General features: G+C 40.3%; 1 protein-coding gene across 3 annotated transcripts in view; it reads left to right on the top strand.

The window, feature by feature from the left end:
• The window catches only part of STOX2 (storkhead box 2), a 205,249-nt gene extending 182,147 nt beyond the window's left edge, over positions 1 to 23,102 (top strand). Inside the window, exons 3-4 of one of the 3 annotated variants that reach the window (XM_075197138.1) lie at positions 9,593 to 11,855; positions 21,669 to 23,102. In XM_075197138.1, coding sequence (XP_075053239.1) covers positions 9,593 to 11,855; positions 21,669 to 21,867 — 2,462 coding nt within the window. In that variant the 3' untranslated portion in view covers positions 21,868 to 23,102. The remainder of the gene's footprint in view (positions 1 to 9,592; positions 11,856 to 21,668) is intronic. The other 2 variants (XM_075197146.1, XM_075197155.1) reach the window with 2 other exon arrangements.
• Positions 23,103 to 24,410: the final 1,308 nt, after the last annotated feature.

Genomic DNA, 24,410 nt, shown 5'->3' with positions numbered 1-24,410 from the left:
ACAAAAAGATATGCATAAGCGTAACAATTTCACCCCAATTCCTCCAACAATATTTGGATTCCGATGGCCAAATTTTATGCAACTTATCTGGAGTAAGATATAACCTATGAACAATTTTAATCAACATTTCCGAATGATTAATAGACTTTGACATCTTGTATATATTTAGGAAGACTTTTTCCCAGACATCATCTGAAATAATGGTATCTAGGTCAGATTCCCAGGTAGTATTCCATTTACTTTTGAGATGTATTAATGATAAAAATTTAAAGTAGACCTGTTCCCTACAAGCAGCAAATGAAGCCATTTTATGGGATGGATTAGTAAGTAACCTATTCATTTGTGAAGGACCATGGGATGTTAGCTATAAGTGAGTAGTATATCTAAAAGAGTCATTTAATTTACAGAGCTGTAGTCATGTAAAGAATTGAATCACTGAATAGGATATACCCATATATACTCTACTTGTAATATGAAGTAGATGCCAGCTTTCCTTAGCCCTGCTGCTTACAGGCTTTTTTTCTTCAAATTAGGATGAACAAGAAAGCACCAAATAAATTATGTTTATCAAACCTTTGAGGTCTTCCACAGTCTCAGATATAGCTCCACTGTGGAAACTTGTGTTAGTCAACCACACAAGAGTGTATATAAGTTCTACAGATCCCCGAGGTCTGCAGCTGTCCTCTGCGGAATACGTCAACTTTATTAAATGCTATTGAACTCGTTTTGGGAGACTATTATCAAATGTTACATCTGGCATGTGGACTAGCTGTATTTAAGTTAATTGCTGGAAATACATCATTTAAAACTCTAAAGTCTATTACTTATAGGATATCTCCACCCAAAATCTAAAATTCAATTTGGGGTGAAGTTCCAGAAGTGAAATACAATGATAAAATATGATCTACCTGAGGACCAGACCCTATTGGCAGGACTGGAGAGTGTACAAAGTATCATGGTGTCTGGCTTGGGATGCTCTCCTGCCAAAGCTGGCTTTTATACTACAGGCAGGGTATTGTCCTTAGGCACCATGGTGTCAGCAGGAGAGATAACATCCTCTGGGCACTTTGAGGTAGCTGCCAGAACACAGGTAAGGTTTTTTTGTTTTTTTTTTGTTTTGTTTGTTTTAATGTTAATTGTTTTTTTTTTTTTTAATTCCATTAAAACAACGTTACATTTTGCTTGGAGTTGATCTTTAAAATTTCAAAATGTTAATTAAAACTCATTAAACAACAATGTAACTATTTATTATTGGTGGGTGAGTGCCATTAATAGAAATGGGTAGCCGTACTCAAATGTTCCATGTTTTTGTTCTTTATTCTGTGCATACAATAAAACTTAATTCTCATGCATCTAGGGAAATATTTTGAACTATTGAAATATTTAGCAGTACAGCACTTGTCCAGCAGATGGAGCCATAATACTCCTACATCGGTATTTCTGGGTAGAGCATTGTAATCTGTCTGTTGATAGGCAAACAATATCTAGTACATGAGGTAAATGTTCATTTTTTTTAAATGAGCACTTGTTTATAAAATCCCTGCCCACTATATTTAAAGCTGCTATACCTGTGACACTGCTGGAATCTTCTCTGTAGGTCTATTTCATAAAGACCTACCTGCTAGTATATTTTGCCTATATTATATAAACAATTGGCGTACCACAAAATTTATACAGTAAATTAGTGTGGGTCACCCTTCATAATAATAATTATATATATATACTGTGTCATACATAGTATTGTGTGGCAATAAATATATACCCAATGTAGGGTTTTGGCAAACAAAGTACTGTGTAAATCAGATCTGTGACTTTTATGCCAGTCCTCAGTTGTCTCTTTATAATCTAATTCTCCTGCATAAACCCATATTCCTCAAAAATATCCTCATGTTTCATCATATTGCCTCCCCAGAATTTGTATATTCCCTTGTACCCTCCCCCCCCACCCCCCCCCCCCCCCCCCCCACACACACACACATCCCTGTGACTTACCCTGCAGGGTGGGTCTGGTAGTGGAGTAGTAATTTGATTGTGAAGCAGGAGGCTTAGTATCTATTGTGATTGGAGGGGTGGAGGAACCTTGCTTGAAGTCATAAGGGTAGCAGACCATAGGACAGATCAGGAGGTATAGAATATTATATCTTGTGGTTGCAACCATTGTACAGTGTCTTAGCTTTATTCTGAAGAATCAAAATCTGATCGGGTTGCATTTAATCCTGCAGGATGGAAAAGCCGTTTGATCAGCTATTCCCATCGGCATGTGTGTGAGTGGGCAGCACGGTGGCTTAGTGGTTAGCATTTCTGCCTCACAGCACTGGGGTCATGAGTTCAATTTCCGACCTTATCTGTGAGGAGTTTGTATGTTCTCCCTGTGTTTGCGTGGGTTTCCTCCGGGTGCTCTGGTTTCCTCCCACACTCCAAAAACATACTGGTAGGTTAATTGGCTGCTTACAAATTGACCCTAGTCTGTGTGTGTGTGTTTGGGAATTTAGACTATAAGCTCCAATGGGGCAGGGACTCCTGTGAGTTCTCTGTACACCGCTGCGGAATTAGTGGCGCTATATAAATAAATGGTGATGATGATGAGGTCATTGGCTGACTCTTAAGCACTATTAGTATTTACCTCACCTTACAGAAATGTTGCAGGTCAGTTAGAGCTGTGCAATTTCCCCCCCCCCCAATCTGCTTCTAAATTGCTCACTGATCAGTCCAATCAGATTACAAAGTGTTCAGCAGGCATTACACTCCTCCTTGTCCTCCCTCTCTACCTTTCCCCACATTACCACAGTAGCGCCGCATTGAACAGTGTGTTAAATGTTCTTCCACCAGCTACAAGCTTATTACTTTCATTCTATAAGTTTCTGTCTTGAATTTACAAAGAAGACAAAACATTGTTTATATTCTTTCATGAAGACTGTAAATTGTGATAGCACTAGTTACATTGTGATGGCACTAGTTACATTGTGGATAGTACTAGTTACTAGTTACATCGTGGTTGTACTAGTTTAATATTGCCTCTTTTGTCCACACATTCATGCTCTCTAATGCATCTTGCAGCATCCACCTTGCTGACATCATAAGCTGGGGGTGATTAGAGAGCTCATTCTAAGCTGGCAGTGAACAAGTATTTTACGTTCTGCTGAGAACGTCTTACATTTGATTGTTATAGGTGTCTTATTTTTAGCTCACTGCAAACCGCTCTTGCTTTTAATCAATCTTCCCTCGGTATATGTTCTGGATTTTTTCCCTGATATAATCGTATACTTATGCGGCAGGAAGGAAATGCCTCCTCCATTAACGAGGTTCACCTTGGGTCAGCATTCCTTGTGAGCAACAAATAAGACATAATCTTCTGTTTGCAAGCTCAGTGTCAGGGCGCAACAGACTCTCTTGAGATGCAGAAAACGTACATGTCTGATGATTCAGTGGCCAGACAGCTTCTGCTTTTGAATTATTAAATAACTACATAATCTTAAGTAACAGTATTGCTCCTGTCATGCAGTATTTTAAAGACCAGAATCTCTTATCCTAGGGTTTTTTCCGAACAATAAATGTAATATTTTTAGAAAGTTAAAAAGAAATGCTGCCTGAGCACAAATTAGGTTTCAAGATGTATATGTTCTTTTACATGATTGCCTTATCTTTGTAGCTGTACATTTGTCTGTATTCTGTATCTGTGAGTTCTTACTAGTCCTTATGTGTACAGATGGGGTAGGTTGTCGTGTGCTACTGTGCACTTGGCAGGGCATCCTCATTTAGTTAAAAGGAAAAATGTAATAATGCTGTAAATGGTGAGCAGTAAAGACTGCTCCATCTGTACCAACTCTCATTGTCTTCACAAACGTTTACACAGATGTAGATTCACAAACATCAGTGTATTATAGATGCACGCAGTGACAGACAATTGCCCAGAGATAAATGTTTTCACATGACATTTTTAAAGGGAAAATGGTCCCCTCCCACTGTCCCTTTGGTAGAAGGAATTTAAAAAGTGATAGTGTTGCAAGGTTTGAAAAATTCAAGATAGTCACTTGGACTATCAAAGCTCACGACATTGGCAGTATGGCGCAGAAATGGTTATTTTTTCTTTCTCTTCTGCTCCATAAAGAGAACGGTTTTCCTTGGCAACCAGAGCAAGCCATGGAAAAGCATGTAAGCCCATGGCAGCTGACAAAAGATATCCTGGAAACAATTCTAGCGATGTAGGTACTTGTCTTAACTTTATTGCTAGGACATTTTATATGTTTTTATGGGAACATGACATCCATTTTAAGGCCATGCTCCCTCTTAGTTCATCTACAGTTTGCTGATGTTTCTCTAAATATGCTCTCTTCATGAAATCTAGGTCATTCTGTTACGGCTCTCACTGATACCGTGATAAACTTGTAGAACAAAACAAGAAAGGGAGAGAGAGAGATCTTCTCATAGAGCAAGCCACCCTTCCTGTAGAGAAAGATCTTCTCATAGAGCAAGCCACCCTTCCTGTAGAGAGAGATCTTCTCATAGAGCAAGCCACCCTTCCTGTAGAGAGAGATCTTCTCATAGAGCAAGCCACCCTTCCTGTAGAGAGAGATCTTCTCATAGAGCAAGCCACCCTTCCTGTAGAGAGAGATCTTCTCATAGAGCAAGCCACCCTTCCTGTAGAAAGAGATCTTCTCATAGAGCAAGCCACCCTTCCTGTAGAGAGAGATCTTCTCATATAGCAAGCCACCCTTCCTGTAGAGAGAGATCTTCTCATAGAGCAAGCCACCCTTCCTGTAGAGAGAGATCTTCTCATAGAGCAAGCCACCCTTCCTGTAGAGAGAGATCTTCTCATAGAGCAAGCCACCCTTCCTGTAGAGAGAGATCTTCTCATAGAGCAAGCCACCCTTCCTGTAGAGAGAGATCTTCTCATAGAGCAAGCCACCCTTCCTGTAGAGAGAGATCTTCTCATAGAGCAAGCCACCCTTCCTGTAGAGAGAGATCTTCTCATAGAGCAAGCCACCCTTCCTGTAGAGAGAGATCTTCTCATAGAGCAAGCCACCCTTCCTGTAGAGAGAGATCTTCTCATAGAGCAAGCCACCCTTCCTGTAGAGAGAGATATTCTCGTAGAGCAAGCCACCCTTCCTGTAGAGAGAGATATTCTTATATAGCAAGCCACCCATCAATTAGAGAGATATTCTCATATAGCAAGCCACCCTTCCTGTTGAGAGAGATCTTCTCACAGGTACATAAATGCTTCCAAGTCTTAACCTCAAAGTAGTGCGAGTTTATCACAGATACCAGGTAGAGAAGTTACATACATAGTAACATAGGTTGAACTTGATGGACTGGTGTCTTTTTTCAACCTCATCAACTATGTTACTATATAATTAGGGTCAGTAAACAGGCAGACAATCAGAATCTTAGTATTAGCAACACAGCAGGCTTCACGAAACATGCAGGGCAAAAACGCTATTGCCAGCAGGTAGGCAAAGCCCTTCCTGCCATTTTAACTAATGAGGACCAATCCGAAAGCTTCATAGGAGTCAAGACTCCCACAGTTATTGGAGATTGCAGTCACGTGACTGAAATAAAAAAAAAATATTTTAAAAAACAGTACATCCTGGCTGCCTAGCAGCAGCCGGGACGGAAGAGGCAGATCAGCATCCCGGCTGCTATGCAACAGCCGGGACAGGAGAGAAAAACAGTGTCCCAACAGCTTAGCAACAGTCAAGATAGAAGATTCGTTGGGAGACGCCGTAAAGAGGCAGAAGATAAGTGTCCCGGCTGTCTTGGGAAAGGGAGAGGGTTAATGTGAGTTAGAGACCATAGTAGAGATATGGTCTAACCAGGGACTCTGTAGGATTGCAGATTTGGTGTGTGTGTGTAAGTAATTCATTAAGAATTATGACAAACAAATGGTTTTACAGAGCAGGCTAACAATTTATCAATTATTGTGAAGTTTTGAGGAAAGTACCTTGTGTATATTTTCACCATTTTCTCTGAGCTAACAGACCTAGTTGGATTCTGTAGATGGACCCCTGCTGTTTCTGAACATGGCACCAGACAGTCCTGCATTTTCCAAATGCTGACATAATCTAGTACAGTGGTCAGGGAACAGGGGTAAATTACCCCAAATGGGGTAAAAATTAAATTCCTGGGGGTAATGCTGCCGATTCACATGCCGTCCGTTGGATTGTAGACCCCTTTAAATGTGAAATTGCTGTTGTACCAGAAGAGCCTCAAGGGTTGGCAGAGGCACTTCTTGAGCTTCGATGCAATAATAAAGCACGTATTGCATTTGAAAACATAGCAGATCTGTCATATATTTGGATGTCAACCAGGGCCGGATTAACCATAGGGCTAACTGGGCTACAGCCTAGGGGCCTATGGCATCCAGGGGGCACTTGAAAGTACTCAGCAGCAGTATTGATCGGTCGGGGGCGGGGGCGCCCCCGGCGCAATCAGTGCTACTGAGCAGTTTCCCTGCAGTCCTTCTCCGGCGCGCTGTAGTCTCCTTACTGAGGAGATCTCGTGAGTCTCACTCTCACGAGATCTCCTCAGTAAAGAGAGCACAGCGCGCCAGAGAAGGAGGTAAGTGCTGGGGGGGGGGGGGGGCGCGCGGGCAGCTCTGGCAGCTCCGATCACAGGGGGGGGGGGGGGCGCAATAAGCTCCGATCACGGGGGGGGGCCCTCACAGGGGAGTGGAGGCCCCCTTAGCCCAGGGGCCTCCATTCCCTTAATCCGGCCCTGATGTCAACAGCTGCAAAGGCATCAAAATTGCACATGAGGATGCAGTCAAAAAGTTGCTGCCTTTTGCAACAACCTACCTTTGCGAACAAGGATTTTCCACTCGAACGAACATAAAAACAAAGCAGAGAAATCGATTGGATGCTGAAAACTGTATCCAAATTCCTCTGACATCAAAATGCCCCAATATTGATGCTCTCGTATCAAAAATGAAGCAACATCATTTCTCCAAAACCTGAAGTTTTGAAGTTGAAGCTTTCAAAGAAATTTTGAATAGATTCAATAAAATTTTGCATTCCAATAATTAATAATATATGAATTCCTTCCTTTCAAATCAAGGGGGTAATGTTGGCGTATGTAAATATATTTGGGGGCAAAAGGTAAAAAAGTTCCCTGACCCCTGATCTAGTAGATGTCTGAACACTGCATATTCCCTTGTGGGGTGAGAGAAGAGATTCTATTAGTGGAATTGCCATCTTTCTGCTAGTTGGTGACAGGGATGGCATGTAAGCCCTGTTCTGTAAGTGTAGAATGGAAAATGGTTATAGGATATAGTTTGCTGTTGATGCTATAAAAACAGTGTTATCCATTTCGGTGTCAAATATATCACAGTCATGGACAGGATACTGCCCTGATGTATGTTCAAGTAAAGGGGTGAATGCATGTAACTTTTTATATTTCTTGTCACTTGCCTTACAGAGAGCCACACGACTGCATACAGTCTTGGCAGGCAGATAATATATTTAAGTGACATTTTTCACAAAAATAGATTGTTCCAGTAATAAGTTACAACAAGCTGCTACTAGTACTACAACTGTTAGTGGGCAGCACAGTGTACCAGTGGTTAGTGTTGCTGTCTCAGCACTTGGGTTTGATTCCTGACCATGGCCTTATCTGTGTGGAGCTTGTATGTTCTCTCCATGTTTGTGTGTGATTCCTTCAGGTGCTCTGTTTTCCTCCCAGACTCCAAAGACATACTACAAACCTCCCAACTGTCCCGATTTTAGGGATCTGTCCCGTTGTCCCGCCTGGGACATGTTTGTCCTGCGGGTAGGAACATTAGGTGGTATCTTCCCTTCACAGCTGCAGCACACCTGCTAATGGGGTAGTGTCCAGACCCCCACACTGTTGTGGCTATGCCCCCATCATCAGGTGGCCGTGCCCCCTCTCCCAGTGCTGGGTACTAAAATGTTGGGAGGTATGATGCTAGGTAGAATGTGTGTGTGTGTGTGTGTCCATGCGGCAGGAAGTTTAGATTGTAAGCTCCAGTGGGACAGGGACTGATGTGATTGATTAAAAGTAATCTCTGCATAATATGTAATCGCTAAATAATTAAAAACCATCACTAGTCATCTCCTGGACAACGATATTGTTGCCTTATCAGGCAACTGGTCCAACAGTGCATCGTGTATGGCCCTAAATTAGGCAAGATGACCTAAAAATGAAATCGAGATTGATCTTGTTATTTTCAGGCATTATAAAATGTTCTAAAATGTTGTTGGGAGATGACCAATAATAGGAAACAGCGAAATCCAATCCTCCATGTGATAAACGGCAGAATTGGCACATGTGTGTCAGCTTAAGAAACACCTCAGTATCCGTCAACATAGGCCTTACATTTCTTAACAGATTGTTGCTCCTCTGCTATCCCTTACTGAATACACACTGATAAAGCATTAATACCTGACAGAATTATGTACAATCAAGTCAAAGCCAAAAATAAAGAAAAGTAAAAAATGAGGGTAGTGAATACACTAAATATACAGTATAGACTACTATTCCATAATATTAAATAACACAACATTTTTGACCAACGTAATATGAATTGATCGTCATCCCAGCTCTATTCATTCTATTTGTATGTTCTAGAATTGATAGATACAGAGTGGCATGGGATTCTGCAGATTTGGCAATGAAAAGATGAACTTGGAGACTGTATAGTGGAGACTCTGCATGTGTGTGAAACTTGCACAGAGGAATTCTACTTGTGAAATCTTGCATTGATTTAGTGCATCTTTTCTCTCGCCGTAGTTGATTAAAAAATCAGCACATGTGAATAAGCTCTTATTTAGTCCAAACAGCAGGGGGATTCTATTATTGTAGTGCAAGCAGAGCGTGGAGATAAAAATTACTTTAAATGGTAGCAAACAAATACATAGCGGTATATTTACTAAACTGCGGGTTTGAAAGAGCAGAGATGTTGCCTATAGCAACCAATCAGATTCTAGATATCACTTGTTTAGTGCATTTTACAAAATGACAGCTAAAATCTGATTGGTTGCTATAGGCAACATCTCCACTTTTTCAAACCCACAGTTTAGTAAATATACCCCATAGTATGTATGTATATATAGTGAAAAATGCCACCACTTTTACCTCCAATATTTAACAACTAAATGGTAGATGTACATGTGTGGTCATTCTTTTAAGAATATGGGGTTAACATTAGTCCATTTGTAATGACAATTCTATATACTATTCTATAAATACTATAGTAGTCTCTCCTTTGTCTTCTGAGATAACTCCATCTCCCTGGATGTGGTACCAGTGGTAGACTGACAGAGTACAGCAGGTTGTACATGGCACCTCTCTTGGCCTGACCTGAAATAGAATGCTTGCTATGATTTGTATATATTTGTCACTACTAAATGCAGGTGCTCAAGAGGATTCAAATTATGTCATAGATTTAGGTAAATTTGTCATTGTGTGTTACACCCAATTCTGTAAATAGATTTTTTTTTTTTTCCTCTGTAAAATACATCTTTTGTCATATTGACGAGGAATATAACAAAATATATTGACAATGATTCATACTGTGAAATAAATCAAATGTTTTATATTGTGTCACTAATGTATTTTTCTTGTTGATATTTTCCTTCAGGTGTACCAACCCCAAGCCCTGAGATCCTGCGACATACACTCAATATGCTTGTCCGAGAGAGGAAAATCTATCCAACTCCAGATGGATACTTTATAGTGACCCCACAGACTTATTTCATAACCCCATCCCTTATAAGAACTAACAGTAAATGGTACCACTTGGATGAGAGGATACCTGACCGGTCTCAGTGTACCTCTCCACAACCAGGAACTATTACACCATCCCCTTCAGGATGTGTCAGGGACAGAACTCTCTCCAAAAACCACTGCGACTCTTGTCATTGCTGCAGAGAAGATATGCATAGTATTCATGCATCTACCTTACAAAGGAAATCTGCAAAAGACTGCAAAGACTCATATTGCCCTCCCTCATTGTGCCAGATACCCCCCACAGAAAAAAGTAAAAGTACCATAAATTATTCATATAAAACAGAAACCCTCACAAAACCTAAAGATGGGGAAAAGCCATCTAAAAAATTTGGTCTAAAATTGTTTAGGCTAAGTTTTAAAAAAGACAAGGCAAAACAGCTTGCTAATTTTTCAGCCCAGTTCCCACCTGAAGAATGGCCCCTTAGAGATGAGGACACCCCAAACACTATACCCCGGGAAGTAGAGATGGAGATCATTAGACGAATAAACCCAGACTTGACAGTGGAAAATGTCGTAAGGCACACTGCACTAATGAAAAAACTTGAAGAAGAAAAATCTCAGAGAAGCAAAGCTGGTTCATCGGCTCATCATAGTGGGAGAAGCAGAAGAAGCAGGACACACAGAAAAACTCATGGAAAATCTCGGTCACATAGCAAGAATAGGGCTTCCAAAGGTGACCCTTCTGAAGGTTCCCACTTAGACCTGCCTGGAGAGAGAGAGTATGAGTTCTATCATCCTCGAAATCGATCGCCAAGGGAAGGTTGTTTCATAATGGAGCGCAAAGGTGGAGAAAATTTTGTAGTGCTCAGTAATCCAAACATGGTTGAATCTCATTTTCCTGTTACACCAGAATGGGATGTATCTGGTGAACTGGCCAAAAGGAGAACTGAAATGCCTTTTCCTGAACCCTCCAGGGGAAGTTCCCATTCAAAGGTCCATCGAAGCCACAGCCATACACAAGATAGAAGGTCGAGGAATGAAAGATCAAATAAAGCCAAGGAAAGATCTAGGTCAATGGACAACTCAAAAGGGCCTTTAAGTGGTGCTTCTTTAGGTACACCAGATGACCTAGGCGAAGGCCTCAGTCTTGATGATAAAACACCAAGCCAGTCTTATATAGACGATGGTACCTTAAGGCCATCGCATAGTAGTTTGAGTCATCAAAGGACTCTATCTTACAAAGAATCATGCGTTCCAGAACTAGCTAGTGGTGGTGCTGATACCCCTAAATCGTGTAGCCTAATGGAACAGGGCAAACTTCCAGAGACTTTATCCTCTTACAGTGAACTTAATTCTTGTTCCAAAAAAACAGCAGATGACTATTTTCAGTGTAATACATCTAGTGAAACAATTCTCACTGCTCCATCCCCTTTAGGAAAAAATAAAGAAGACATTGATATACCAAGTCTCACGGAAGGCTTGAAAAGACTTTCTCCTGCTGAGAAGCCGCAACAACACATAGCCAGAGAACAAGGTGACTACAAAGAAGATTCACCAAAAGGCACTGTTAGTAGTCTATCGGTTGCTGCTTCTGGTCAAAGCCCAGAGGTCATAGCAAATGGACGATTGGTACCACATCACAATGCAGAATCGAGCAGCCTTGACAAAAGGAAAGAAATATTCAGTAAGGATACATTATTTAAACCTTTGCACAATAGCCTGTCTGTGAACAGTTTTCATAAATCAGGTGTGAGTTTACTGAAATCGCACCAAAAGACTTCTCCTGAAACACTGCCAGCAAGCATTGAGAACTTTGAGCAACCTATTACCACCTCAGTTACCCCAAACCTTGTTGTCTCCCCACGGCCACAAGAGCCAGCAGGAAATCAAGAAGCCTCTTTTGATTATTACAATGTCTCTGAAGATGACGAGTCAGAGGAAGGTACACAAAAGACAGCAGAGGAGGAAAAGAACAGAGATGATGTGGGGACGATGCAGTGGCTGCTACAACGGGAGAAGGAAAGGGATTTACAAAGGAAGTTCGAGAAAAACCTCACACTTCTAAATCCAAAGGAAACTGACAGCAGCAGCAGCCAGAGGGCCACACATTCGGCTCGTCTGGACAGCATGGACAGTAGCAGCATCACTGTAGATAGTGGATTTAACTCCCCACGGTAAGAAAATCTAGCAAGTTTGGTTTATTTTAGATGTATTCTACCTTCTTTATATGGAATGTTTGCATTGATGCATGGACTCATTTTCAATGTTGGACATTTCCAAGGTAACCTCAAAGCAGCATTTGTTAATCATGAAACTTTTATGCTTGTAACTGCATCTAAAATCTGTGGGTAAAGCTAAATGTTTTTTCATTGTTTTTTTCCTTCAATCATAATTCAGGCCTCGTATTTACTAAATCTGTTTCATGTGTATATAAATTAGAATAGGATAATCTTTGGCATTTATTTATAATTCCTCAGTGGGCTTAAATGCCACCTTGGCAACCTTTGCTTGTGTTAAAATCCAGGTATTTTCATTTGTGTTATATACGGATAAACTATACCTAAAAGATCATGTTTTTTTGTAAGAGGGGATGGTTCCGCCAAGGAACAAACCTTTGTCGTCAGTCGCTTATGCCATTCTTTAAATGTTACCAATTACCCTTTTTAAATTCACTACAAAAAAAAATCAGCATTACCTGTCTGCCATGGCTGCCTTATAGTTATATCTAATCCAATAAACTCTTTCAAAAAACCTTTTTATATATAAAGTATGCACAAGGAAAAGAGCTGTTTTTTTATTTCATTGCAATGAAGTCTATCCTATTTCATTTGTCAGTTTCCCCTGGTAATACTTTCTTAATACTAGTGGGCTGAAGATGTATATCAGTGGACACATTAGTCATAGTATGAATAACAATTCATAGCCGTGGCCCTCAAAACAAAAAAAAAGAGAAAGCAAATAGATAGAGTTTTATAATTTAAGTTACTCCTTAGTATAAAGCTGGGCTGGGTACACACTACAGAAAATTTCGATTCAGCAACCTAATTCAAAGGAGAAAAATATGCAGGTGGCCGAGCCCAAAGTAGCTCACTCTGGGCTCGGCCCAGATGCCGCCCTGCCCCCCAGCCCAGCCTGCCCCTGACCATAATGATTAGATGGCTGTATATTTAGGCTGGGTACATCGCAGTGTAGGCAGAACTCCATAGAGTTTACAGTGTCAGGATATTTTCAGTAGATGAAGAGCACAGATCTGAAGGTAACTCGTGTAAGTGTGTATACACTAATCTGCATGCTGATCGGGACTTTCAGTAAAATCGTTAAGATATCTCATTTCGGAGATATGCGATATCAGAGAAATTGTGTGTACCCAGCCTTACTCAGTATGAAGCTTGGTTATCATGTGTACAATAATGATTAGATAGCAGTCTCTCAAACACTCTAGTTTACACAAGCAGAAAAGACAGACCGGAATGGACTTCCAACTGTTTCAGCTGGGCATGGCTTTAATCCAAGCCCCCTGTGTGTACTGCATATCAATCAATTGTACATTCAATTAAAATACCCTAAATCCAAAATATAAACACATACAAAACTTCTATTAATATATATAAATTAATAGTGTTATACCCAATACATACAGTATAGTTATTAAATAAAAATCACGCACTACAGACACATCGTAGCTTGTTGTGCACTGTTAGTTATTATTAGCAAACAAATTCTACATATCTCAATTGATAAACCAGACCAACATTGTGTCTAAAATACTAATGCCAATATGTTATAGCTACTTAGCAGCGAGCATAGAAGGTATACGTGTATCACTTAGTTGTCAGCTGATTCCAGCCTTACATGATGTATTGTCATGGTTGTATAGATAAACCGCAGCTACTTAGCCATATTGTGCAATTATCTCGGCAGACTTGTTGCAGCATGTGGACAGATTGCTTAGTGGTTTTTCTACTTGTATGAGTACCTTCTATTGTAAGTCACTGAACGTGTGGGATATTGCAGAGCCATAACTAGAAGTATTAGATTTGACTGGGACAAGAAGACATCCCCTTGCCTTCAACTGTAACCAGAATAACCTAAAATATGAATTTCCCTGTGGCCCCCCTTCATCTTTGCACTTTTCTAGTTATGGCCCTTGAAAACCATGTAACATATTTTTGAAATACCCACAAAAATTAGGATGGGTAATTTTCTAATTGCTACTTATGCAGATAAATAGGACAGTCATTTATACATTTAAGCTGCTTATCTTAAGTATTCAGCATGTTCAGCAGTGTTGGCTTTTTGTTGGGTCATAGCTCCCAAAAATCCTAGTTAACAAATTGGGGTGAATTAGGCCACCCTAACAATAAATGTTACACAGGCTACACAGACCAGCAGCTATCCTGTCATTTATGAGGGTACATGCTAAATCATTAGATCACTTTTATGAGTTGTTTCCACACCTGCAGTTCTGGTCAGTCTATTAATCCATTGTACCTCCATTTACATGCGTTCACTTCAATATCTATATGCTATCTTCTCATTTGAACGAAGACTATAAATTTAAATTCATTGAGAGAATGGGAACTTTATACTACAAAACTGCAAATGTGTAACAACCCATAGCATTAAATCAGGCATTCACTTTGATGAAACTAGTGCTAGTTATACTATAAATTGTTGTTAATGTATAGCTTAAAGCCAGGGTAAGAGCTCTACGGTGTATTCATTTTATATTGATTTAGGGTTCGCATTATATTCTAAGCAGTATAATTTTTGTTGAGTTTGTTTTGTTCCACAAAAGGTTTTTCCTTCTGTATTTTCCTGATACTATCTTTTTATCAGAACATGGATAGATAACATAACTATAGAGTTAAAAAAAACAGTGGGGAGTTTATGTAAAATGTTACAAATTTTACCCGGGAATGTACTTATTATTCAATAGTGAGAAACTGAACAATTATGGTTCAGTTATATTATTGTGCCCATTAAGTAGTGATATAACTACCAATATGACAGTGTGTATGGGTCAAGACTAATTAATGCTTCTCTCGAAATCAAGAGGCCAATAGCTTGTAATGGCCTGTGTGTGCAGTCCTCTTCTAACAGTACCAACAGGCTGCATTAGAATCAGAAGTGATGTGAACAGCTTTGTCCTACCCACATGAGTGACCATATTAATCATAATCCTGTTGGGTCAAGCGACAGGATTGGTCTGTGTGTGGCCTGCTTTAATTCTATATTCTGGCTGCTTTTCTCAGTTTCTACTCTTACTCTCTGAGAATCTGCTGTTCCATCATGGGTGCTGTGCATGGGTTATATGAACACTTAATGCTGCTGCTCTGAACTGTGGCGCGAAGCTTCTCCACACATATAATGTAGTGCAAAGAGCAACTTATGAGGACCCGAAAAAATATCATGTTGCCCAACACTTTACTACATAGATCAAAGCATGTCCTGTATTGTTCTATCTGATCAAAATATTCACAAAGCAATTGTATTAAATACAAAAACCGGTGATCGTTGTCTTTAGCTGATTTCAGCAAAGTACGAGCTGGAAAAATCTGCACCACCCTGCCGGGAAAGGTGAGCGTGGGTATGTATGCAGGATGGGAGCTCTAGGGTAGATAGAGCAGATATACAGTGTGCAGAGGGTACTGAGTGACTTAGGAGAGAGCAGTCATAAAAATGTGGGCAGTAGTGAGAGATTTAGGAAAGACTGAAACAGCAAAATTGAATGATTCATACATTACATTTTAAATACATGTTTTGTAATGACTGGTAAGAGGAGGCTACAAAAATAGGGCTAATAATGTTTGTAGCACAATTAGTGTCCCGCAGTACAGTGCAATTTTCTTGTAATTTCCCTTGAACAATTTCCCTCTCTTCCCTATGAAACAATTACCCCTTCACCCTACTTACCACTGGGCTACATACTTCTGTACTGTGGCTGCTGCTTCTCCAGTTACAAATGGCAGCAGTACGGTGGCATTAACGGGTAACAAGAGTATCATGGTTGGACGATGGTAAGTAGGCCTGGGCAGAGAGAAGGGTTAGTCGTAAGGTTTAGAGCTGTAAAATGCACACTAACACTAATGCAGGATATACAACACCAAACTGAATTATTGCCAAAAAAGGGGGTTGAAGAGTGTAGATTTTTGAGTAGTAATATAAAATGACAAGCAGAGGCGTGGAAGGTAATAGCTTGCACTCTGTCAGTAACATGCTGAAATATGGAGAATTAAGGGAATAACGTTATTGCAAAAGTTAAGTGAAAGATACTGGCTGCATTTCAAAGGATTCGGAGAGGAGGATTTAGGGAGAGTAGTGAGTGACCATTTAACACATACAAAGTAACAGACTGCTAATAAAATAAGTGGTCCCATTATATTAAGGACAGTGGAGACCAATTTTCTGTGTACACTGTGTAGTGCATCTTGTTCTGTGTGTGCGTGCGTGGCTTAGTCTTATTAATAATTAATAATAATAATACTGAAACTACTTTTATTATATGGTCTTACAGTGTTTTGTCTGGTTCCCCAATATAAGACCTCCATATGTAATAAGTTGGATAGCACATCACTAGAGCAGAGAGTCAGCTGGAGGCTGCGGTCTTTGGTGGCCTCATCCTTCTCTGATAAACTCCATAGCGCAGTAACAGTATGTAAACATAAGTGTGGCCCTGTTCATGGTCACATTTGCACTGCTCTAGCCCACCAGAACACTTCCCACCATCCCGCCACTCGCTTTTCATTTATGTTATCCCCTGTCATAACAATGGTGACAAAATAATGAGTTAAGTCACAGATTGCGTGGTATTCTGCCAAACTATTTTTATGTGATATGTTCTTTATACATCTGTATCAGGTTAGCAACTTCTCTTTTCTGGCATACGACTTTATAATACATGTTCTTACATTGTTCACCTCATACCTCGCCAACCGTTCTTTTTCTGTATCCATTTCCGGCTCATCCCCCCCCCCCCCTCCCAATTGGAGTCCCTCAGGGCTCTTTTCTTGGCCCTCTACTTTTCTCACTTTACACTTACTCCCTCGGTGCTCTCATCAACTCATTCGGCTTTCAGTATCACCTATATGCCAATGATATTCAACTTTACATCTCTTCTCCTGATTTTCCCTCCCCCTCCTCTCTCGTGTATCTGACTGCCTCTCTGCCATCTCTTCTTGGATGTCCTCACATTTTCTTAAAATTAACATCGCTAAAACCGAACTCATTGTTTTCCCTCCATCTAAATCCTCATCCCATCTGGATCTCTCCATAACTGTTAATAACTCCACCATCTCCTCTGTTCCCCAACTCCGCTGCCTGGACGTCACCCTCGACTCCTCCCTCTCTTTTGCCCCCCACATTCAATCCCTTGCCCAATCCTGTCGCTTCCAACTTCGCAATATCGCCCGCATCTGGCCCTTCCTTTCTCATGAAGCAACCGACACCATTATCCATGCACTTATCATCTCCAGGCTGGATTACTGCAACCTTCTCCTCACCGGCCTCCCCCGCTCTCGCCTCGCCCCCCTCCGTTCTATACTCAATGTGGCTGCGAGGCTCATCTTCCTTTCCCGCCGCTCCTCTTCTGCCTCACCTCTCTGCCTTGCCCTTCACTGGCTCCCCTTCCCCTACCGTATCCTTTTCAAACTTCTTACCCTCACCTACAAGGCCCTCTCCCACTCTTCTGCCCCCTATATTTCCAATCTCCTCTCCATCCACACTCCCACCCGGTCCCTGCGTTCGGCCAATGACCGTCGCCTCTCGTCCACTCTGATCACCTCATCCCACTCTAGAATTTAAGACTTCTCCCGAGCTGCCCCCTCCACTGGAATGACCTCCCACGCTCCATCCATTTGTCCCTTAACTTGTGCTCCTTCAAACGGGCACTCAAAACCCATCTCTTCCTTAAAGCCTACCAGCCTTCCACCTAACCCTCTCTCCATGCTCGCTCCCATCCCCTTTTTCATCCTCTGTTGGGGTGCACGCTTGCCCCCCCTCTGACTCCCTATGTGCCGGTCGTCTGTTTCCCCTCCCTTTAGGATGTAAGCTCTTATGAGCAGGGCCCTTCTCCCTCCTGTCTCTCTACCTTCTCTTCTGCTCCTACTCCATTACATCTGCTTTGCCTGGAGCCTCTGAAGTTTTGGTACTACTTGTTTATTGTTCTGTACTGTTATTCCCTGTACTGTCCATTGTTTGTACTGTGTTCAGTGCTACGGAAACCTTGTGGCGCTTTATAAATAAATAATAATAATAGAATGTGTAATAATAACTGTTATTACATATAAGCACATGGCATTACAAGCATTGTTCAGGTTTTAAATATCTGTATGCAATACAACCCATATTAGTTTATTATTTATATCATCTGAAAGGCTCAAGATCTACACACACAATGTGTGCTGACCCTTCACAGTCTGTCTGGGAATGTCGTGACTGACAGATGTAAGTACTGAAAAGGAAAGGGCTATTTTTAGTTGAGTAGTGTGAAAGGACATTGATGGGATCACATCTGCTGAGCAGACAACTGTGCTTACTCTCCCTTAGCGCCACATGCGTGCCTGCTCAATTTTGCCTGTCTGTATCACCATGTTATTGCGTGCAAAGTTCTGATGTCATGTACAACACTCATCCATAGAAGCACTATATAAAGGAATGGTGCTGCAGCCATAGAGGAGCTGATGGAAGCCTAGATTTAAAGGCAGCTGTTGTATTGCAGTGTGTATGTATATGTATATATATATATATATATATATATGTATATATATATATATAACTATTTTACCACTTTCCACAGTCCTATAATGTAGGGACAACCTCACAAATTCATAATTTGCATAGCTCAAGTACCTGGGGCCCAAAACCTACATATGCAGTATCAGATATGAGCCAAAAATCCCTTTTTGCTTAAAGGGCTCATTCACATCCAAGAACATTTAATGTATTTTGTAGATGTTGGTTCATGTCTTTAAAAAAAACTCACACAAAAAGCACATTTGTTTTCAGATTTAAAAAATATCACAAATTATATAGTAAGTACTTGAAAACATACTATGGACTTGCAAAGTGCTTGGAAAACTAAGGGGGATGTTTATAACCCCCATTCTATCTTTAGAAGAGGTATTTAATTTTGTATGAATAATGAATGTACTTTTTAACCAAGTCAAGGGCCAGCAGATCTTGATCTCCCTCCATACACCACCACCTGGTCACTTTCAGAAAGAGGAGGCACACAGGGATTGGTCAGTAAATGAGGTGACTGAGTGTAATAGTGGCAGGTACTGGAGAGTGTTATGCTCATAGGCATCAAGGAGGACATGAATCCCAGAAACATTAAATGTGGAGAATGAATGCTTTATGTAGGGGCAATTATCAATACACAATGTTTTGTCTCTTTAATAATCATTCTCTTATGACTTACATGTACACAGATCATTGGAACACAGACTCACTGATACTATTCATTCGATGAGTTGTGCATCCTGATTTGTCTCTATTTGGCACCATGTTTTATATAGCTGTTGACTTTAACTCATCGGTTACTCTGCACAAGTCTCTGTTGGCTCCTTTCATCAATAGAGTGTTTCCAGCCATAGGACCACTGCTGCCTGAATGTTGTTTGGTTAGTAGTCCATTCTCAATACACCAGATGATGCCATTGTGAATGATACAATGAACCATTTCTGTTCCTAATACAATTATGCTGGTGCATCTTTCGCTCACTGCCATGGTATGTTCAACTTCAAAGTAACTTATGTGTTGGAAATGACACTCCTATGACCTATAGCTACCTGCTATAAATAGCATTATCTGCACATATGATGCTGTCACTGATTGAACAATTAGTTATGAAGTACAGATTTACCTATTAAACCGGCTTTTTAGTGTATAACTAGAACAGATATTTTCACACACACATATTTGTAGGTGACATAAATTTGTATTTTTGCTCCCCTATATACTACAAGACAGACATTCTTGCCAAAACTTGCCTTTAAACACATTGCCGTTTTAAGTTTGGCTGGTAAAGTCACCGAATATCAGCGACTTGCTATAATCGCAGGTTGACATTTACTCCCCTGGTCATATCCTATACTGCCATTGAGACACATTTTGAGCATTGCACTTGTACTTCTTCAGACTCATATTTCTAGGTTAAAAAATAATTTTGATGGACCATAGGGACTGCCTTTATTTTTAATTCAGTCTCCTGATTAATTTTAAATCAAAATGAAAGTAAACTTAGCAGTGTCCAATGCACCTCTTCAGGCTTCTCCACAAACCTACGTGGACTTCTAGTTTGCTTAAGACAGTTGATGTTTTGCCCTATGAGTACACTGTGTGAGACCATCTAAGCACATCGATGTAAAGTCAATGTATTATGTGCTGCACTTCCTATATGCTTCATAATGGGGTCCCACTGTCTCTGTTTCCTTCTGTCTTGTGGTTTATTTTTCCTGCCAGCACAGACATGGCAGCATTAACCTCTTAACCACTTACTTGGTATATTTCTCTTTTTTTTTTTTCTTTTTTTTTTATTCCACATAGTTCATTGGTTATTTATGCATTGCACATCTGCCTTAGCTGTCCAATACAAATGGTGAATGTTTGTATCTAATATAGGAATTACACTAATGATATGATTTGTTGAGTGGTTATTTTATGCATTTGTTTATCATTGAATGTGGTGTAGTTCCCAATATTCTGATTAGAATAAATGCTTTATACTATTTTTCTGGGTCTCATTCTAGAGAAGTTGGAGATCAGTGATGTAGACAGTAACTTATTGTAATGTTTACATTTTATTGGCTTTTTGAAGCTATAACCTGGTATACTCAATGGAAAAAAAGACCATGGTACAAGGATATCTCGCTGAACTTCTCACTGAAATAAATGTGTCAGTCTGGCCATGGTGTTATAATGTGGTATAGTATAGTACCTTTGAATGCAACACATCTGTGTTCAGAGTGGAAACTAACAAGATATTGCCTGCACTATTTGTATAATAATATAACTGCTGTTAAGAATAACTTTTTCATTTTGCAAGGCACAACCATAACTCTAACAGCAGCATCTAATAGTTCAAAATGTTATAAACAATACATTAAGGATAATGGTGGAGGAAAAATTAAGTATCATAGTAATTGTATGCATTGATAATTTCTGCTCCGACTCTTACAGGTGCCTGCATTCTATAGCTGGTTGTTTTATATTGTACTCAGTGTTCTCCCAAGAAAATGTTGCCAGCCGGGTGGCATTAAGAAGCAGCCGCATGGGGGCAGTTGTAATACTTTGCAATGATATTGAAACATTTTGAAGGTTATCGCCCACACCTGCCAGGACTGGTCAGAGTGGGAGTCAGTGGTCTAACACACACTGCTGGCTGTACTACTCACCTAGTACCTGTTCTAATAGCATAAACAATGGTCTATTCATACTTGCCAACTTCTTCTAGTTGGTGTCCGGGAGCTGCCGGGGGGAGGTGGGCATGCAGGGGTGGGGTTTAGAAAATCGTGGCATTTTGGCCCCGACATAGTGGTGCACTGCAAACGCGTCATTTTACAGGGACGGGGCCAATTGCCGCGATTCCCGGGGACCTAATTCTGCCCACTTCTTTGCGGGAGGCTGCCATACTCTCCTGGGGGTCCCAGCTGGAATTCGGGAGTCTCACAGACATTCCGGGAGAGTTGGCAAGTATGGGTTTATTTTATAATAATAGGATTCTGTTGGGCTCCAAGAGCCGGTTGGCAAGTAAAAACAGTTGGGTGGATCACCCGGGAAATAGGTGCTGGGGAGAACACATTAAATTAATGTACATAGTAACATTGAATGAAACTGACAAACATTAAGGGCATGATGGATGTAATTTAACAACACAAAATGCTTTTTCCTAGTGCTGTATATACATTTTTTCTCACCCCTGATAGGTGTTAAATTCAAGATAATTCATATTTCACAATTGTTCTTTTCCCCCCCCCCTTCTTTAGTACACGTGAAAGCCTGGCTTCAAATACTTCAAGTATTGTTGAAAGTAACAGACGGCAGAACCCAGCTCTCAGTCCTGCCCATGCTGGTGCTGGCCCAGCTTTTAACTTCCGAACATCTGCTGCAGAAACTACAACAACGGATGCTGATAAACTACAGAAACCCGCTAACTGTTTGCAAGCTTCTGTAACTAGTGTTTGATAGCCGCTCAGCCTCAAATCTTGTTCTGTCTCATCCTCTACAGCAAAGTTTACTACACTGGGACCGATGTTTACATCTCTTTACAAGCAAGCCTCACATCCACAGTTTTTGTGTCTTTCTAAAACTGTGCTGCTAAATCGCCCAGGGGGCAACAACAAGAACAGAGTACCAACTTTTTTCTTTCTTTCTTTTTTTTTTTTTTTTTTAATTATGAGTTTGGTTTTGATTTTGTTGTTCGTTTCTTGCCATCATTCCGTTACATAATGTATAGCTCAGTAGGAAGTGAATAACGCAAGAGGTTAATATGCACATTATTCTTCATATAAATGTAACAGAGCACATTCAAAAGTCTTGACACTGTAATTTGTTTTGTTTTTGTTTGTTTTTGTTTCTTTTGGTTTTTCTGGACGCTGTGCGGCATACAGCAAAGTACTTCCTTTAAAGCAGCGGTGCTCGGTAGAAAACTCAACTTTGTAGATTAGCGGGACAGATTTTACCCTGTTCTGTGTCCTCCTTCTTTATAAAAAGAGAGAAGAAAATATTTATTTTTACCAGCTTACAAATGTTACAGAATTAATTTTAAATATATTCCTACTTGGTGCCCATGATGTTTAGCAAATGTGAAGAACCAAAATATGACACCATATCACACTGCAATAATGATTGCTACATCTGTGCTTCTCTAGCTTCTACCTATCTACAAGTCAATGTTTGTCACATATAAATATAAAGTGTAATTGGATGTGTTGTTCAGGGACCTGCATGCAGTATACTGAATGACAGTTGTGTTATTCCTCGCTCTAATAACACTTAAGTTGTTTATAATACAGTATTAATAAAATCCAGGCATACAATGATAACAGTGAAATAAAGGGAAAGTATCACAAAAACATGAAAAAATTATTATGTAAAAGACAAGTAGTATTTTGTAGTGGTAACTAACTTATGACTGTTGAATATGGGCCCACGGATTCTCCTTCATTCCTAGTGGAAATAAATAAATGCTTACATGGATTGTTTGGAAATACCTGAAATAGTTTCCTTCTCAAAAGTAGTCATAGCTCACATAGCCCAGACAAAAGGGGTTGTTTCATACTACTATTACATCTGCGGACTGTCTGTTCCTACAAATAATTGTTGCCACCATATAGCATTCATTGTCACACTGTAAGAAAACAAAATCCATATCATGCTTATATATATATATATATATATATATATATATATATATATATACACATACATACATACATACAAGTTAACCCGTGCATGATACTCATGTATTCTAGTCTAATCAAGCTACTTAAGGTGTTAAAAAGGTTCTTGTCATGCATTTGGGCCTAGCCCAGGCCTCCTCAGGGGACGAGCGTTACTTCCCGACGCAAGCGCCCTTTTTTAACGTGGTTTTGTCCACATGTCACCACCTCATTATTTTTCTCCATCACCTCATCCTTCATCTTCATCGCCACATCCTTCATCAAGCTACTTAAGGTGTTAAAAACTCCCCACTGTCACCCCCGGCAACCACCAACCACTCCCAACTGTCACTTCTCCTTCAAGAAATATATAGGTCAGTGTATAACTCTGCCCAGCAGGTGGCGCTGCAGCTTGGTTTTTGTTTTTTTCACACACGCCACTAGGCATTTATATAGTAGATACTTGATAATGTAATTAGAACACAGTGTTCACCCCTGCTATAGAGCGGTGTGGATAATGAGTCAAGGTGCATTTTGCTGAAGCCAGCATACAGCATTTCATATGAAGCGCTTTGTTGCCTTTTGCTAAGGTTTTGCAGAGAGCCATCCAAACATGTTGGGTGTTGGAGAAGCACTAGATAGGCAGCTTGAGGTGGCCTTATGGTAAGGAATCTCCCTGACTGTTACAAACTCATTATAAAATGCCCACTGTCTATGCTCCTCCTCAGAGCGGTATATCTTTGCTCCTCTGACCATCACTGACACTCCTGTTGTCCATTTTAATGCCCCTCATTGAGGAAGGTGTGTTCAGTAGGATCTATTGGGCTTCATAGCCCAATGATAGCTGAGCAGTAACGTAATGTTTTTCATATTTTTAGTGATACGTCCCTTTTCACTAATGTATACCTAGCGCTGCTGCTTTAAATTTTCCACACTTAGAAATCTCCAGTGTGCCACAAAACTCTTGACGGTACCACAAAGTAGCAGAGCCATAGATCCTTTGAGCAGGAATGGTGCCAAATATGACTTTACATAGAAATCTGACTTTCTGCACATGTTTAAATCTCAAAATTTGCATATTTTGAAGTCTTACTTAACTGGTAAATTAAAGGGGGAGGGGGAGGCTGACCTTAATTTATTGGCTTGTACATGTCCTCCTGTAAGTTTTGCAAATAACAATCTATCTTCCTTTTGGTTATTTTCAGCCACATACATAGCAATTGGCAGCGTTTTTTTTATTTTTGTTTCCCATGAATACACTACACTACTGCTGTGCACTCTGCATCGGATACAATTGTATTCAAACATCAGCTTTGTGTTTTATCCCAAATTAAATGTCTTCTACCC

Source organism: Mixophyes fleayi, chromosome 1 (genome assembly GCF_038048845.1).
Source record: "Mixophyes fleayi isolate aMixFle1 chromosome 1, aMixFle1.hap1, whole genome shotgun sequence".
Taxonomy (NCBI): Eukaryota; Metazoa; Chordata; class Amphibia; order Anura; family Limnodynastidae; genus Mixophyes; species Mixophyes fleayi.
The sequence above is the reverse complement of the archived record's forward strand: the minus strand, read 5'-3'. Positions and strand labels throughout refer to the sequence as shown.